Genomic DNA, 19,838 nt, shown 5'->3' with positions numbered 1-19,838 from the left:
TATATTATATTGCATATTAGACTATGTTTTCCACATTTAGCTTCTCATCTGGCCCGCTGTGCATGAAGACAATATGAGCTGAGTCTACTAAAGTAGCCAGCCAAGATCCTTTCAGAAGCGCTGAAGCCTCCTCGGGTCTTCACAGACTTCACGGAGAGACCTTCACCGTTCCGAGGATTTATGTATGTTGCATGGCCACAGCTACTTCAATTAAAGTAATCCAGGATTAAAGTATATAATGTAATAAATATATAATAAATGGGCTGAGAATTCCCGAGTCTAACACATAAATGACACTACCAATAAAATGTTGGTTTGCTGACTTCAAACGTGGTCGTAAGTAAAGACACCGATTGAATATAATTATTAGGAATGTGGACTAATAATCCAATTCCTAGCAATGTACCATATCAGGGTTGACCGTCCACGCGGTTCCCTTTGTAAACCATCATGATAAGTTCCTACTGAATTTACCGCACTGAGTCAACTGACCTGACCTATTGCACTTATCATCCTCCACTGACGCCTCGCCAGCATAACCGTTAGCGCAGGCGGTGGGCCATTCCATTATCATCCATAACAAAAATGTCCATTGTACCATTGCTGGGATGAAAGATGATTCCACAACGTACGGAATGACGTATGAATGACGTATGAATGACGTATGGAATGACGTATAGAATGCATCAATCTCACCGGTAATCCTCTGAATGCGATCCCTAAATGGTGTCCATTCTTTGTGTAGAAGCAGGTGTTGTCAACGAGGTTGACACCGCAGCCGATCACGTCGCCAGTGGTGAAGGTGGGCCCGTACGGCTGCCCGGTGCCCGACGAGCAGAACGAGTGGCCGTCGTCGCCGTGATAACCGTACGAGTGTTTGTCCCAGCCTACAGGTAAAATACACCATTTAAAAAATATATAATTAACAATCATTTAGCATACGTTCTAGCACTACTTGGTAGTTTGTCTTTCCGATCGATCTCCTGTCCCATTCAAACGGGGATGGAACGGGGATACTTGCTGTTACTAATGCTAAACGCACGATATATGTTCCGATCTATCCCCTGTCCAATTGAAACGAGCTTAGAAAGTACGACAGCCTGAGACGAGGTTCGAACCCCAATCGGTACTCTCAGACTAAGTCGTATCCGTCAGCCAGAAGTTGGCCTTCAATTACTCTTATGGAGGTAGCACTTCAAATCTGTGGAGCCTTTGCGCAGATTTGGATTGCAGTTTGCTTCTTAGCAGCTTGCAGAACGACAGTTCTCACTCGACATCGATTATTAGCATTAAATGTATGTTTTATATGTGTATAATATGTGTAATTATTTACATATATATTTATTTATTATATTTATTACTACTTTGTTTTTTCATTAACAATCTCTTTCCTAAGGTGACTCTCTCTCTCTCTGTCTGGAAGAGCGACAAGAACGCCTTTTTTCCTCTTTCTTTCTTCAACCGTTTGTTTCATTATTCATTGTATCTAATTTTAATGTTGCTATAAAGCATCTTTACATAGTATAAAACAAAGTCGCCACCGCTGTTTATTCACTTATATCCTTTAAATTACGCAACGGACTTTAATGCAGTTGTTGGAAACTATTTTATATACCTTTTTTATTGTCTATATTTTTTATAATATTATATTGTTTTTATATGACATAAGTCAATTTAATACAAATAATATTCTACAACTACAACGGTGCCGTTTTTTGCTCGTCATCTTGATCTCCATCCTTCACAGCAGTTTTGAGCAATAGATAGAGTGATTCAAGAGGAATTTTTAAATGTATAACCGAGAAAGATTTGTAATGCATTCGTGCGAGACTCGACAGATTCGCAAGTTACAAATGAATAAATAAATTACGCCTTTATTATTGTTATCTGACCAACCTGACGGTTAACTGCTAGAGGATGCTATCAGGTATATGTATACCTGATAGCATTCTCTAGCACCCACGTAATCAATTTGAAGTGCTAAATAATATGCTGATGGTCACTCTACTCTCCCAAATTTGAATTTAAAATGAATCTGTATTATTGTAAACATGTACAACATTCATTTGAAAAGAATACGAGCCGAGTTTCTTGTCAGTTCTTCTCATCTCGAAATCATTCCGAACTGACGGTAGATTTGGCATATCATAAGAGTCTGTAATAGACCTACATGAATGAAGATATTGAATTTTAATTTTAATAATAGATAGTTGTAACTGACCAGGCAGGCGGTTCATGTTGACGCCGTGTGCGGAGAGCCCGATGCCCATGTATCCGTCGCGGCCCTTCGACACGATCCGCACCTCGAAGTAGTAGAGGCCGCACGCCGCCGGGATGGGGTGAGTTGCGCGCACGCTCGCCGCGTCCTTGTGTGTTTTGCCATGTCCTGCGAATTGATAATACAGATTATTAAAATTATTTTAAAGAATTATATTATCATAACACAGATGTAAAGTTTTTTTTTTTATTTATTTACGTACTAATTTATACAATAATAAAATATAAATATCAAGCCGCAAAACTACTCAGCAGTTTGTCTGCAGCGAAAGCGCTTAACTTAATACTAATATAATAATAATAATCTCAGGACAATTCACACAGCGCCATCTAGACCCAAGTTAAGCTAGCTAGAGCTTGTGTTATGGGTACTAGATAACTGATACATATACATAGATTTTTTTTTAAATACATACATATTATACATAGAAAACACCCAGACCGTTACAAACAATCATACTCATGAATACAAATGTTTGTGCCGTGCGAGGAATCGAACCCGCGACCATCGGTCGTAAAGCGGTGTGCTTGACCGCTAGACCACCGAGGTCGTCAAATATAATAATGTGTTTATGTGAATATATAATGTACATACATACATATATATTCACATAAACACATTATTATGTTTATGTGAATATATAAGTGTTTATGAACAGAGAAACACACCAGGGTAATTGCAAGTACACGCATTAGCAAATGCACACAAAATAAGCTCTTGATTACCAATCAAGAGCTTCCACAGCGTGGTTGTGTGTGGACAAAAATTCTAAAAAAACGCACGTGGAAGACTACCAATCCTCCAGATGATCTGGATGGTATTTCTTATAATAGTATAGTGCAGTGTAGGCGAACCTTTATGCATCAACGTGCCATTTTTTTCCAAAAAAAATGTTTAATGGGGTCATTGACGTACCATCAAATAATTTTTACTTTCTGATTATTTGGAAAATAATAATGATAAATACTATCAAAATCTCTATGAATTAAAGTAAACAAAAGAAGTACATTTTGGATTGTTTTCATTACACGCATAAATTAAATTACTGTAAAATTTGTGTTGCTGCAGGTTAGATGACAAATAATTTATGTCAGGTTTGTACTATGTTACTTTTAGCAAAATGCATGCTGAACTGGATTCATCTATCAAACGGTTTCTAACCGAGTTTTTAATGTGATTCACCTCTGAAAATAATGACTCGCAGGCATAGATATGTAAAAATATTGTTAAAATAGCATGAGCCAGCTTCTTCAAGCAGTTTTATGATCGACGATGTGTCCAAAATATTGTGTCGCGTGCCGTCAATGGCACACGTGCCATTGGTTCGCCTACCCTGGTTAGTGAGATGGTGAACCTCAGCAGATGGTATTAATCCAAACAATTCCTCAGAACACTCTCCGTGAGTCAAACGATGTACGTATGTAACGTACATGGAGTGGAGACCTACTTATGGAGCGGCTGAAGGCTACCTCCGGCCTGACGGTACGACTTCAGCCTGAGGGCACCGCTAGGAGTTTGAACCTCGGCACAGGCAGTCGTAATTTCGATCCCCGTTTGAATTAGTTTCAGGCGTCCATAGGCTACGGCAACCATTTATCATCACATGAGCCGTATGCTTGTTGCCACCATCGTAGTAATAAAATATAATTGGAGGGATCGATCGGAACATATATCTCGCATTTATCAACATTAGTAACAGCAGGTATGTTATATATTTACATACACGTGCAAGTGTCATATGCATTGTTTTAAATATGATTCAGAAACACTAGCTCACTTATGAATATAATTTATGTGTAGAACAAACAAACACTTGTGTAGGTGTACGGAAATGAATACGATTATACGTGATTATTATACGAGGTGAGACATTAATAAATTAATAAATTAATGTTATCATTAATAAATTAATGATAACAAATTATATTGTTAGATAGCTGTATTCTTTTTTTTTTAATAAATTCAAAACAACTGTTAAATCATATTTACTGAGCAAAACCCGTTTTTTATTACTCACTACGATTACTTGAATGACGAGCGTGCATGGCAATAGTTGTTCATGCACGGGATTTTCATTTAATATTAGACATAGACACCTATATAAATATACATTGTATATGAAGAGTTTATATATGATAATAATGTTTATATACAAAAAATCTAACTTAAAATTATAGCGCTGACAATGTTATCTGATTGCACAAAGATTGAGTGCTCTATGTTGATTTCCGCACACCTAATCCTTGTTAATGCGTATTTATTTAGAGCAACGTTTATTTATAAAAGCAACACGCAAGTTTCTTGTTCATTCTTCATCTGATAAGTTTGCGTGATGGTGGAATGAGTGGAAAGTGAGAAAATATGACTATACAAAGGAGCAACACGCAAGTTTCTTGTTCATTCTTCATCTGATAAGTTTGCGTGATGGTCGAATGAGTGGAAAGTGAGAAAATATGACTATTCAAAGGAGCAACACGCAAGTTTCTTGTTCATTCTTCATCTGATAAGTTTGCGTGATGGTCGAATGAGTGGAAAGTGAGAAAATATGACTATTCAAAGGAGCAACACGCAAGTTTCTTGTTCATTCTTCATCTGATAAGTTTGCGTGATGGTCGAATGAGTGGAAAGTGAGAAAATATGACTATTCAAAGGAGCAACACGCAAGTTTCTTGCTCATTCTTTAATTAAATCTAACTCTTCCGTGTAGCTCAAGAAGTGATGAGTCTGTGTTCTAAATGGGTGGTAGAATAAAAAAAAATACTATCCAAAAGTACTTATATTAAATTAGTTCGCATAAAGATTATTTCTATTATTTAATTTTATTTTAACAATTCACACAGCGCTGTCTAGACCCAAGTTAAAGTAAATCTTGTATGAATACAAATATTTACACCGTGCGAGGAATCGAACTCGCGACCATCAGAAGTAAAGCGGTGTGCTATACCGTTGGATCACCGAGGCCGTCAAAAGTGCGTATATTAAATTTGTTTGGATAAAGATTATATCCATTTCTTAATTTTTAGTAAATTAAGAAATAGTAATAATGTTTAAAAATATCGATACATTACAAAGAGTGGGTGCCATCGACCTTTCACCGCCGGAGCGGGTATAAAATCCTGAGGAGTGACCTTTCTTGCGTTACGACCGATGCGACATTGGTTCGACATTGCGTCTCGTCTCCGGCCGCAGTTTACCGCACTATTGACGCACCGTATTTACGCAACCAGTGCCACAATCCGCACTAAAATATGTGTCTAACTGTCTGTTACCTTTCTTTCATTCATAATTTAAGAGCTACGCTCTTGTAGGTGAAGCTCTTGCCATTTTCCGCGATCTTCCATCATGCTCTTTAATTCTTGATACGTCATAACTCCCATTTTCTTCTTAATTTGTTTGATGTAGCTGGGCCTTAGTCTTCCCCTCCCCCTCTTTCCCTCTATTTTCCCCTCAATAATAATTTTCATGAAATCATCGTGCCGTATCAAGTGTCCCAACTTATTTCCTCGTCTATTTTCTATTGTGTTCAATATCTGCCTTTTTTCTTTTACTCTGTGTAGAACTTCTTTTCTTAGTTTATCCTTATCCATCCATATCCAACTAATTCTTTCCATCCTTCTAACCTTTTACCTTTAAAAGACTAAATACCTGAACGGAGGCCTAAAATGACGATATTTATTCGGTTCAAACACGACGCTCAAAATTAGTATCGACTTAAGTAATCGATTAGAATAAAAAAAAAACATTACTAGGAAAAAACTAATAAATATACATATTTATATATACGACTACGGTGGCACTTCAGCTTACGGCTCATATTTATTTATTTGATAGTGTACTACACCCTTTAGTCACCATTACGCAAGCAAGAGTAATAAGAGCCGGCTGTAATTTAAACGCGATTTTTCTAAATTGGCTCTGGGTGTCGGTTAGCCATTCACATAACTAACGTTAGAAAAATCATATCTTTTCCCATAGTCGCGATTTTATTCATTTCGAGTTATCCTCAATTTTCAAATCCTACCTTTTTTATTTAAAAGGACATACCATACATGTTTTTTTGTTACGTTCTATCTGCTGTTGCTATTTCATTGTCAGACTCTTAAGTATGTTATATGGTATATTTGATTTATGTATATATTTTATTCATATTTATCTGTAGCTTTATGTATATTGTATGTATATGGATATTTACATGTACTTACTTTTAGTAAATATATATTATTTATGACATAGGTATTATTTTTCATATTGATTACATTTGCACCGGCTACAGTTTCTCTGCACAGCCTGTGGTTGACTGATAGAAAATGGCGTAAGGCGTTAAGTCCGCCATATGTACTTTTACCTTGGTATTTTGTGCATTGAAGTTATATAAATAAATAAAAAATAAATATATCGATTTCGGTGGTCTAGGGGTTTAATACTTCCTATGGTCGCGAGTTCGATTCCTCGCACGGTGCACACATTTGTCTTCAAGATTGTTTGTATCGGTCTGTAGATTTTCTATGTATATTATGTATGTAAAAACAATATCTAAGTATTTATATGAGTTGTCTAATATCCATAGCACAAGCTGTGCTTAGCTATGGACTAGATAGCACTGTGTGAAATGTGCTGAGTTTATTACGTCATATATTTCTCATACAAAATGATTGAAAAGCTACCAAATAGAACACAGTTTTGCGTTTAATATAAATTAACATATGCAACAAAAATATAGAAATAATCTTTATTCAAACAAACTTAATATACGCACTTTTGAATAGTCACATATTTTTATTCTACCACTTATTCGAAACGCAGACTCATCACAAGAAGAATGAGCAAGAAACTTGTGTGTTGCTCTTTTAAATATGTTGTTTTAAGTAGTTTAATATCGGAATATAAATAAACTATTTCAACTTTAACTAAGTTTGACAAGCTGGCAATCCTATAACCAATAATCTAACAAAACGAAGGTCATCAGTGGTGTTGACGACCTTACCATCCGTACAAACATGGGATGCAGTAACGCTACCAAATACATAAATCTACCACAACCGCTAGTAAATCAAACACACACTTATTCTGTTAGTGTTATGGTTCAAATTGATCAGTGTCAGCCGATACATCGGTTAGAAACGATTAGAGTACACCAAGGTCACAACTTGAAAGAATTGCGTTATATTCAACATGGGCGTAACGACGTAACAAATTTGTTTTCAAACGTAGATCTGCTGTAATGTAGATCTGAAAATCAGCGCTGGAAACCATTTTTCTAGCATTATTTATTTAACAACTAAGCATAATGCCTTGAGAAGTTAAGTCTACAACTCAGCATAATGCCTTAAAAAGTTAAGTCTTTAACTCAGCATAATGCCTTAAAAAGTTATGTTTTCAACTCAGTATAATGCCTAAAGAAGTTAAGTCTCCAACTCAGCATAATGCCTTAAAAAGTTAAGTTTTCAACTCAGTATAACGCTTAATAATAGTCATTAAGACTTAACTTCTTAAGGCATTAATGCTGAGTTGTTTCACATTGACTTTGTGTTGTAATATGTGTATATTATTGTTCTTTTTTTATTTCATTATTATTTTATGTTAAGAGAGTTAATAAATTATATTATCTATATTAATACTGTTGAGACAGACAGAAATTTCGTCTGCTTAGAATAAGTACTATTAATATTCTATTTATATGAGTTTTAATATCACTTCCTCGAATTCCATACAAACTTTCATCGTTAGTTTCATTCCCTTCAGACACATGCTTTCGTATTTACAACATTTGTATGTATGTATTGACCTTATGTACTCTGAGGTATAGTTACGTTAAAATTTAAAATATCTTCCTTAGCAGATTCCTTAGAATACAGCCTTATAAAATAAACTTAACCTTCCAAATTCCATAACTGTAGTCTTACTGGTTTTGATTGTGCAGTGACACTCACTCAGACAAATATATAATCTATGTTATAACTCACAATGAGTTTTAATTCAGCTAAGTGGATTATTCCCCGATGCCGCATGTAGCGGATTTAGAATGCTGCGCAAGAGCATACGAGCTGCGCGTACGCAGGCGCAAACAGGGCTGCCAAAATTAACTTCCCACCAACAAATAAAAACATACTTTTTCAAGTGGGTGTGAAATCCTGTATATTAGCTCAATTTGGCTCTCTAACCTCGAACATTGCCGTATTTTTATCAATAAAAACTCGTACAAACTTGTACGAGGATAAAAACGTTCTAGTATAAAAAAAAATATCGGACTATTTTAATGCTATTGTTATCAGCTGGTCTTTGCAGCTTCACAGAATGATAGGAGATAGCACTCCAAACCCGTGGAAGGACTTATAGAGAGGCTAAAGGCCACCTCCTGCCTGACGGATAAGACTATAATCTGAGGGCACCACAAATAGTTCGTAATTTCGATCCCCGTTTGAATTAGACAGGGGATCAATTGGAGGGGGTCAAAAATCTCATAACTGTAAGAGATGGGTTAGAACCTCGGCTCAGGCCATCGTAATTGCGATCCCCGTTTGAATTAGACGGGAGATCAACGGAAAGGGCCAAAAATCTCGTAATTGTGCGAGATGAGTGCCAACTTTGGCTCAGGTCGTCATTTCGCACCCAGTATGAATTTGGACAATGGGACGAAAAATCTCGTATATGTAGGAGATTTTCGTACGGTTGGCAGCCCTGATGGCGGGTGGGCGCGTGTTAGATGGCGCAGGTTAACGACACGCCGCGTGTTTACAGTTTACACAACAACAGTCAGTGTGGGTGTGCACGTCCGCGTGGTGATGCGCGCTTGTTTTGACAAACTAATACTAATCCAGGAAGATTAAAATATCACAAATTTTTGTATGGATCACGGCTTTGTACACCCTCCTGTGCCTACGCTGATGATGGCGCAAAGTATGATGGAACGAGAATGAAGCAGTTGGCTCAATGTGGCGAATTCATAGGGCATCAAGTATTATAGTTTCAGGCGACTTTGATCGACCCGACAATATCAAACCTTTTGGTTTGATTGTTATATTGCCCATCCAAAAATTACCAATGATATTATAGCATACAACGAATTCTTAATTCTTTCTTTCTTTATTCTTTATTGTACACACACATAGGAAAAAAATAACAGTAATAAGGTAAATGCAATGTACAAGCGCGAGTTTATCTCTAAATAGAGATTTCTTCCAGCAAATCTAGAAAATGTTATAGTATAATGTGGAGATGGAACTAGATCGCCATACATACGTTTACGAGAAAAGAAAAAAAAGGGAAAGGAAGACATTAAGATTTATATATAATAATTCTAATTCTATTAGTTTACTAGTGGATAGTCTAGACTTCACCGAAGTAAGCAATATATATGTAGCTTAACCTAAAGAAATATTCATCTGGAATATTTATATGAATAATGTACTTTGACACTGCCTTATATCTCCAAACGCAACTTCCAAAACAAGCTACTTCGCGTCAGAAATAGATGAAACAGAACTATTGCCTACCTACTTGCCGATTTTAGTGATACAATATTACGTACTTGCAATTTAACAGCACTGTTCAACTGTTACCATTTTATTATAGGGTACCAAAATAAACGAGACGATTGTTCAAATTGTACGGTCAAGTCCAATAGATCAGTCAAATTGATAAACATTTTAATTGCTGAATCAGCCTTTGTAAACTGGCACACGGACTCGGTGCTGCAGTTGGCAATCTAATTCAATTTGGTTACACACTAGGTTGGCCAACTCTTTTAAAGAGTTTATCGAAATGTTAAGAATCCGGATTCTGAAACGACGTTTTACTATTCTTTTATTACTATTCATAATAATAATAACACTGAACAAACAAAGCAAAGTTGTGCTAAAGTTGTCTGAATGGAATTGTTTGTAATGTAAGGTGACTTCCACACGATTCCGCCTGCAAACCATCATCATAAATTTCTGGTAAATTTGCACGATTAGTTAACTGATTTGTAAAATTCAAACAATCATACCCATGGCAACAATTTTAACGTGCGATGAATCTAACCTGCTACTATCAGACGTGAGGCAGTATGTAAATCCAGTAGACCAACGAGGTCGTTTCGATAATGAACTCTCATTAATCTACGTTTCTCGAATTAGGTGCAATCTATTCAATACATTAGAGTTGTCCAAGTGATGTGTCCAACCAACAACAAATATATATGTCAAAAATAGGGACAATAGGTGTCCCGGTAAATCTATCATCAGGACACGGGACATACCGATTAAATTAGAACAGACGGCAACCCTAGTTGAAACTAACGTCCAGTTAACAGTCTGTTTACAGATGAAACGCAATAGTTGCTAAGTTGATTGAAGACGCAATAGCAAACATTTCATTTGTAAAACAAATGGTGTTTGATTTAATATATTTCATGATTGTATGTGACGTCATTATATCATAATGGCTCCATCTACTTATAGCAGTTAATCCATTGTTGCATTTTTTTTTTTAAAGGATGATCATGGAATGGTGCTCCCGCCTGCGCTAACGGTTTACGCTGGCGAGGCACCAGTGGAGGATGATAAGATGAACATGAAGTCAGATCAGTAAGCCCAACGTGACAAATTCACCGGGAATGTATCACGATGGTTTCCAGGGGGAACCGCGTGGAGGTCGATCTGACATGGTACATTGCTAGCAATGGGATCATTAATCCACATTACTAACAATCCCCTTCCCCCCCCATTGTTGCATTTGATAATGGCAAAACAAGGTTTATATGAAAGAGTATTTTGAAAAATTACACTGAAACCACAAATAGGTAAGGAAAATTTGGGCTAAATAATTCCTAAAAAAAATTTCATCAATATATATTGTTATTGATATTGATAAATATATAAATGAATTAAAAACAATTAGAATAAACAAATAAAACGTAATTAAAAAAGTCTAAAGTAGGGACGATAATTATAAATGAATATGAATTGACAGATTAACGTTCAGATAATATATTTTTTATACCCCAAAATAAACTGACGCCGAGATTCAAAAAATTTTGAACAATTCCTAATAAGCAAATTGACACAATGGTAATAAAGATAGCGAATGATTTTTTGTAATTATTAATATTACAAATATTTACAATTTTTACTTTACTTCTTGAGGTTCTTTTTCAATCCCACGAATACCATCACCAGCTTTCGGCTTGGTAAGTATACCATTTACCACTGTAGACCATTCATAACATGGTTGAAGCATTGGATGACACAGATAAAGAAAAGGCAATCATACAGACAAAATGGGCCAACGTTGCTAACATTGATAACGTACTGTTTGCAAATACCGACGTTACTAATTAACTAGCGATAGATAACCGTACAAACAGACAGTTCAACGGTCGATCTGCACACCACTTGACCTTCGATAACGCGTAGAGAATTATTTCTGATCCTGGTATTAAGTTATTTCTGATTACCCATTTTCGCTAACGGCTTTTTATGAGTAAGATTTTATTTAATTAAAATTTATTTGCCTTATTTTCACATAGTCCATCCATATCTCTTAAGAGCTTCTGCCTTTATTCATATACACTTTCTTTAAAACAAACTCCTAATTCCTACGCATTGCATGGATCCATTCCTTTTAAGACCTTTGTCCTGCCTTGCCCTTTTTGCCCTTTATCATATATAACACTTTCTTTAAAATATTCTCTTAATACCTACATATTTGGCATTTGAACAAAATTATTACATGGCCGTACCAAAACAGACGTTTGCTCTGCACTACTTTAATGTTTCCTCTGATGATTCATTCTTTATCTTACCCATTCTTGCCAAACCACAAAACCGTCTATATTATATTATTTAAATACGATATATTATACTTAGCAGCGCTACCTGCGTATGTTCCGCTAAAAACTATCCTATCTGTAAATCTGGGATCTATATGTGTACAACATTTCGTTCGGAGTTTGGTGTAAAAGAGTAACAAAAATTCCATCCATACTTTCATTTGTTTTCACGACCTCACTAAAATCTTTATATTAATAAAAATCAAGAAATAGATATTAGACCGTCAAACAAAGATTCCACATAATTATTTATTTACATCTATACATATAAATAGAATTGGTGTGTTTGTTTGTAATACTAAAATAACCGTTTTTTACTACATGCATATGAATATAATACACCAAAATAACATTTTTTACAATTTTTGTCTGTCTGTCTATCTGTTTGTTCCGGATAATCTCTGAAATGGCGTAACCGATTTTGACAGGACTTTTTTGGAAGGTAGCTGAAGTAATAAGGAGTAACTTAGGCTACTTTTATTTTAGGAAAATAAAGTTAAATTCCACGCGGACGAAGTCACGGGTACATCTAGTATTATAATAATATTCAGTAATTTATTTTGCACTTGTATTCGTATTGTATTGTACAATCTTCACTATTCACTATAAGTAAGAAACACTTGTAGATGATGCAATAATATTTGATATTTGCGTATAATTTTGTTCAAATGCCAAATTAGCAATGTGTGAAATAAAAAAGTAATTATCATTTAATTACATGACACTGAATAAAACAAAAGTCACTTTGATGATGATGCAAGTAAAAACTTCAAGTCGACACACACGAATCTTAAATCCGATCCGAAGTCCCTTATATTTATTACAAAAAAAAATATGTTAAGGAAAATCAAGTTATCAAACTAACCTATCTATAATAGATAGACATATAGACAAATTGTGTTTATTCATCATAAGTACAAACAAAAAAAGTTGAAATAAAAAAAGGTCAGGCTTACGATGAGAAGGCGTTTAACTCATCAAATTTAAGGATACGGAAAAATTCGTTCACGTACTTGGAAATTAAGATGATTACCGAGTAAAATTCATCGCCACATATTTTAGTCGCAATATCTGAAATAAGAACCATGACGCGTTTAAAATTAACTATTATTCTACGACGCAACAGTTAGCAACCAATGAACTATGATTAACATGAACTTGTTTACGCGATTTAAAGACTAAATCGGCCAAGATTACTGTTTCCTGTTGACATTGCCAAAATTCAGCGATGTGACTTCGCTTTTATAAAAAAAAAAAGAGGGAATGTTTTAAGTACGTCTATGACTCTTATTATCGTAGAGAAACTACCAAATTATTAGAGGTAGAGTGTAAAATGATGTGTGCGTTGGGTACCTCAGTCACCAAGCAGCTTGCTTTGTAAGATGTGTTTTCGTTGTAAGGTGCAATTAGGCAGTGAAATACAGAACGAGAAGCATTACATCATTATGCTCTGGAATGGCAATGCAGTCGAATCATGATAACACAATGTCCATAGTGGTGTTCTAGAACCATTTAGCAACAGGAAAGCCGTCAGATTGTCTGCTATTCAAATAGCATAGAAAAAGCTAGCTCTATCGACGACAAACGAGTGGCGAGACAACCAAAAAATACGCGATTAGAACTTTATCGCGTTACGATAAGGTTCAAAAATAAGTAGGATGCAATCATGTCGGATTCGCTGATGACCGTACACGTACCGCTGGCGTATGCCCAATATCAAGACCGTCAAATATTCGGCAAATGTCAAGGCGCGCCCGAGGTCGACACACTTTCAAGTTTCTTCCCCAGAACAAAAGATTCGGTTCGTGAGCAATCTGTAATCTAATTACAGAATTATAACGAACACAACCAAAATGCAGACTAACACGGCATCCTACAAAAACTAATATCAAGTGTTGGTTACATTTTTATCTTTAGCAACGTTATGATAAAGTTCAATTCTAATTAGTAATTGTTTATTAACATTCAAATTGCTTTTGAAGACATAAATATTCTAATTGCTATTTGGACTTTGGCGAGTTACCTAATTAAAACCCTAAATTGTGATCATAGAATACTGGTACGTTGCAACATCCAAAATTTCACTCGAATGTTCTTACAGGGGTATTTATTGGTCATGTCTTAATTAAGAAATAGTATAGTATTCCCCGTCGATACCAACTATATGGTCGATTATAATAAACGTAAAAATCCAAAGCAAATAATCGTAACAGGACAATATTTTTGGCCACTTATGCACTTCAGTTTTATAATTATTTTTAACCGTACTGTACATTTCAGCTTGCGGCATCATTTCAGAAGAACTGGCAATAAACTGAAACGGTATATTATTAGTATATTCAAAACATTTGTTAAAAAGTTATTTAACCTCGAAGTTAATTCGTGACGACGACTACGCGACTATAATCGGTTCAGATGCTCCTTGTAGATTAAGACTATCTTAATCCACAAGGAACATCTCAACCGATCTAGATACAACACAGTAAATGTACGGAATTAGCAACAATTGTTAGCAGACCGTTGCCCCCGACGGGCGTTAGTCGTGCTGCACCTGCGAAATACATGCGTTTTATCTGCACACCGCTCTGGTACATATCTGCTACTGTTGGATCTCCGGTGACTCACGCCAACCGGTCTTTGACTTGGATTATGTTGCAGATTCAACCATGTGAACTGCTAAAGTAATTGCTCATTGACATCTAATTTTATTTTGGATTTCTTCAATTCAAAAGTTTAGTGCAATTGTCAAGTTTTTACCCATATTCTTAGTAACTTAAATACGGTACGTACACCAAAATAATGTTTTTTTAAATTTTTGTCTGTTTGTTCCGGCTAATTTCTGAAATGACTGGACCTATTTTGACGGGACTTTTATTGACAGGTAGCTAATGTAATAAGGCTAAGCCTAAGTTACTTAGGCTACTTTTATTTTGGACAAAATCTTATTTTAGAAAACTTAAATTAAATTCTACGCGAAGTTGCTGCAGCTAGTAAAGAATAAATAAATAAATAAAAATACGGTAATAGCACAACGTTTTACTTGGCATTGTGTAAATGAGTAATGTACATATCAAATACATGTTCATATTACTAAAACAACAGTTACCAGTTATGTCATGGTTGAAACCAAGGGGTCTGCTTGGAAACAATAATATATATGTAGGAGGAAAATTATGATCTTTTCTAATATTAAATTGTTTAGTTAATACGAAACACATTGACATTCAATTAGAATTAAATTACAATGTGTTATAAACCAAATATTTTTTATTAAATCCATAATATGACTCAAAGCAATACACGGATCATCGCATATGGTTTATATCGACATTTTCAAATGTATAATTTCGCAAAAGATCTCTAGAATTATGCCTCTACTCTCCCAGATTTGAATTTTAATGACTGTGTATTATTGTAAACATGTACAATTTTTATTTGAAAAAAATACGAGCTGAGTTTCTTGTTAGTTCTCATCTTAAAATCATTCCGAACTGACGGTAGATTTGACATACCATAAGACTCTGTAATAGACCTACATGAATAAAGATATTTTGAATTTGAATTACAAGACCTTGTAATATATACTGTTTAAATTACTAAATCGTATTTATGTAACGATTGTCTGGCATATTTTCTGTTTTTTTACACTATCAATATAAAAACAAAGATCGTTTGCTTCCCTGGTAATTGTAGATTTAACGTCTCAACTAAGAAATTTGGCACACACTAAAATTTGAACTGATGACAGATATTACGACCAATCGATATATCTCTGCTTGTTTACGAGTAACATATACTGTTATTTATAACATTTAATTTTATTGAATATATTAATTACAAAACACAAACAAATGAAGAATATAGCACAGTACCTAATTTCATAATTTTTTTAACATTAAATCCAGTCGTCTCACGATGCTGTCAAATTGCGGTTGTGAATATGATATCATTACTAAATTAGTCAAATGGCCCACACGTGCAGTACAATCGGGACCTTTTATAGTTAACAATACGGTTCAAAATACTAAAGCTACACGCCGCCTTATTTCTAAACGAACAATAAACTCTATATTCTAAAACAAATATAGAAAACCAGCTCGATTATTTGAAAGAAAATTTATGTAAGGGTATAGAATAAGTATGGAAACGTAATCTGCTTAATGGAGATCTAATTACTGCAATATAACATGCATTAGAAGAATTATAGACAGCAGGTAAGGAGAACACATTAGAAGCCACACACAAAGATTTAGCAAACGTTAATAACCGCTACAAGTTAGAAGAGTGAGATGTGATAGCAAATAGCACTATAAATAGTGAAACAATTGAAACGTGGCAGGTGCATGAGGCTCGTGGTACAGCAAAAACGTTAAATATACAGGATTCACCGGCGCATCGTCTCCACGAGCACTATATTTACACATAATGGAGGCGCAGTGACTTGGAGAATAAAGAACAGAAATAGTCATACGCAACACGCTCTTTAGTGGACAATAAACACATAAACATCGTAATTAAACAACTCGGTGCTAATAAACAGAGCGTTCATATTGTGCATGGACGATTTGGTAATACCATAAAGGAATTATTTATTAAAACCAAATTGTTTGGTTTACCGTTTGGCGTAGTTGCTTTATCCTAGTCTCAATCGAAATTTCGAGAGCTCTGTTCATTAGCACGAAACGGATTACCGATTATACAAGTGTGTGTGAATGTGTACACGTACGATACATCCAGAGGCGTAAGTGGAGGTAGGGCAGGTGGGGTCGGCGGCCCGGACCCTGCATCCCACCTTATAACAAATAGAGAAAACATCCTTCGATTAAACAGTCCAAAGTCGGGCCCCATACACCACTTACGCTTCTGGCTGCTCGCAGATAGGATCTTCGTACGATCCCTGGAAACTTCGAGACGAATGCCACATATGTGCAAGAATTCGAATGATTAAGCGCGATTGTTACTTCTCTGGTTCCAAGAAGCTTTCTTGTGCGGAAAGCTGCAAAACGGCATCGAATTGGTGCCTTGTGAACGTCATGCAAACCCTGACTGCTGGCATACGAGCATTTAGAGCATAGTGGTGCTATGGAGCCGGATATAATACTACACTATACTAATACTATCTGTTACACCTTACAAATCTAAGCAAATTACAAATATAAAGTTAATGCTCTTAAATGAACACTACTAAAAATAGAGTATAATACCGCATTATTAAAATAGTCTGAGGAAAATTAAGGACGCGATTATCGTACAAAACTTGAAGGTCTCCTCTCCTACCGAATAAATTAATTAAAATGGAAATAAAAGTTGATTATTTATTCCTAAAGCAATTCGTTGTAATAGAATTTAAAACGATCCATATAAAGGCAGCTACGCTTGTGCTAGTATTTTTATATCTTTAGTTCAAATTGGAAACAAATGAGGTAGTAACTACCAATTACACATTTACGATGGTCATCAGTATAACGTTTAAATATAAATGCCTAATCAAATCAATATAAATCTAAATATATCTTATATTCATGTAGGTCTATTATGATAAGTCAAATCTATTAGATAGGATAACGTAAATGTTATATTTAAAAAACACCAGTTGTACGTAATGTCCAACGATTTATCACACGTGCAGCAACCACGAGTTGCTGAAAGATCTATTGCACATTAAGATAAGATAAGGCGCTTGTTGAAAGAAAAAACCGTGGACTCGATCAACAGACGTGTAATGTTTTTTTAATATACAAATTCTACTGTATATTCGTGTGATATTTCCTTATCGACATTTGCCTCATTCTATATTTTATTAATAGACTTAGTGTAGTCTAGGCTTGATTTGCAAGTACAAAGACGTCTAATAATTCATTGGAAAAAAATATACCTAGACAATTTTGTTATAGAATAGAAAAAAAATCATTTATTCAATAAACTTAATTTAAGCACTTTTTTTTATACTACGATGGTGGCAATCAAGCATACAGCCCATCTGATGGTAAATGGTTACCGTAGCCTTTACTTTTGAATAGTCATAGTTATTACAGAATCATTATAATTTCGTACACTTATAGTTTACTACCACTGCTTCTGGGGACACTGATTAGACTATTTGCTTTTGCAATAACATATGCTAGTGGTCACTTTCCCAAATTTGAATTTTAACATAAATCTGTATCATTGTAAACATGTACATTATTTGAAAAGAATACGAGCTGAGTTTCTTGTCAGTTCTTCTCATCTCGAAATGATTTCGACCTGACGGTAGATTTGACATATCATAAGAGCCTGTAATAGGCTTACATAAATAAAGATATTTTGGACTGAAATCTTTTTAATTAAATTCATTTACAAGAGTGGACGATGCGATAGTTATTATCGACCCATTGTTTCTGCAGCCATAAGTGTGCGGTCTCATAGTCATAATTAGCGCTCTTGCAGCGCTGTCATTGTGGCCTTGCCCCGAGTTTCAACTAACCGATTACTCCAAATAAAATTAACCATACATGTTTCTTTATTCTTCTGTTTAATCTATACCGTATTCAAGTGACAATAAGATCTATTCTTCAATGGCTAACCATCTGTTGCAATAGTAACTCAGTATTGACTTTAGAATTCACTATAAAGTTGTATAGACTAAACATCTGTTGGAAGGGTAACTCAGTATTGACTTGAGAATTCACTATAAGGTTGTATAGACTAAACGTCTGTTGGAAGGGTAACTCAGTATTGACTTGAGAATTCACTATAAGGTTATATGGACTAAACGTCTGTTGGAAGGGTAACTCAGTATTGACTTGAGAATGCACTATAAGATTGTGGCGCGGCCTTGGCCCGAGTTTCAACTAACCGATTATTCCAAATACAACTAACCATACGTGTTTCATTTCGAAAATCGCTTTTCTAGATCAGTCAATTGAGTTATATTTCCCTTAATTTCCACCGACTTATATATATTTAGTAGCTGACACGGCAAACATGTTTTGATATACATAACTTAAATTATTAATATTGCCATTAATGAATAATAAATAGTGGTTGACGAAAGATAGATCAAAATTTTTGGTTTATGTATTTTCGAGGCCAAAAGAATACCATAACATTCTATGTGCTTACTAGCTGTATACCACGTGGAATTTAACTTTATTTTCTAAAATAAAAGTAGCCTAAGTTACTCCTTATTACATAAGCTACCTGCCAAAAAAGTCCCGTCAAAATCGGTCCAGCCATTTCAGAGATTAACCGGACCAAACAGACAGACAGACAAATATTGTAAAAAAAATGTTATTCTGGTGTATGTACCGTATTTATATTCATAACCATGTAATTAAAAACGATTATTTCAACATTACAAAGAGACACTATAATTTTATTTATATGTATAGATGATAAAGGAAGTTTCTGTAGGGATCTGTATCATTTTACATCGATAGTAATCTGCATTGCAAGCCATCCGCTAGCAACAGTCGGGCCGACATGCGAAACGTCAATTACAGCCAGTCACGACTTGAAATGCAAAACAGTTTCAACAAATCAATATTTTGTATTCATGTGACACTTGCGAATAGATAGGCCGACGTGGTGTAGCGGTTTAGTTTTTACTTCCGTTAGTCGCTGGTTCGATTCCTCGCACGGTACAGATTTGTATTCATGAGTATGAATGTTTATATGTATTTATGAATTTATTAGGCTTTGACGACCCACCTGATGGTAAGCAGTAACCGTTATATACATTCATCACGTTATCTACATGATAACGTG

The 19,838-nt window shown here is 35.1% G+C and overlaps 1 protein-coding gene across 1 annotated transcript in view; it reads right to left on the bottom strand.

Moving 5' to 3' along the window:
- The window catches only part of LOC131844030 (ran-binding protein 9), a 64,478-nt gene that overhangs the window by 18,015 nt on the left and 26,625 nt on the right, over positions 1-19,838 (bottom strand). Inside the window, exons 2-4 of the mRNA XM_059192815.1 lie at positions 16,816-16,881; positions 2,222-2,386; positions 697-887 (exon numbers count right to left, since the gene is read on the bottom strand). Coding sequence (XP_059048798.1) covers positions 697-887; positions 2,222-2,386; positions 16,816-16,881 — 422 coding nt within the window. The remainder of the gene's footprint in view (positions 1-696; positions 888-2,221; positions 2,387-16,815; positions 16,882-19,838) is intronic.

Source organism: Achroia grisella, unplaced genomic scaffold (genome assembly GCF_030625045.1).
Source record: "Achroia grisella isolate CSIRO2021 unplaced genomic scaffold, CSIRO_AGI_Agris_v1 utg3654, whole genome shotgun sequence".
NCBI classification, from domain to species: domain Eukaryota; kingdom Metazoa; phylum Arthropoda; class Insecta; order Lepidoptera; family Pyralidae; genus Achroia; species Achroia grisella.
Note: the sequence above shows the minus strand (reverse complement) of the source record. Positions and strands in the feature narration are given on the sequence as shown.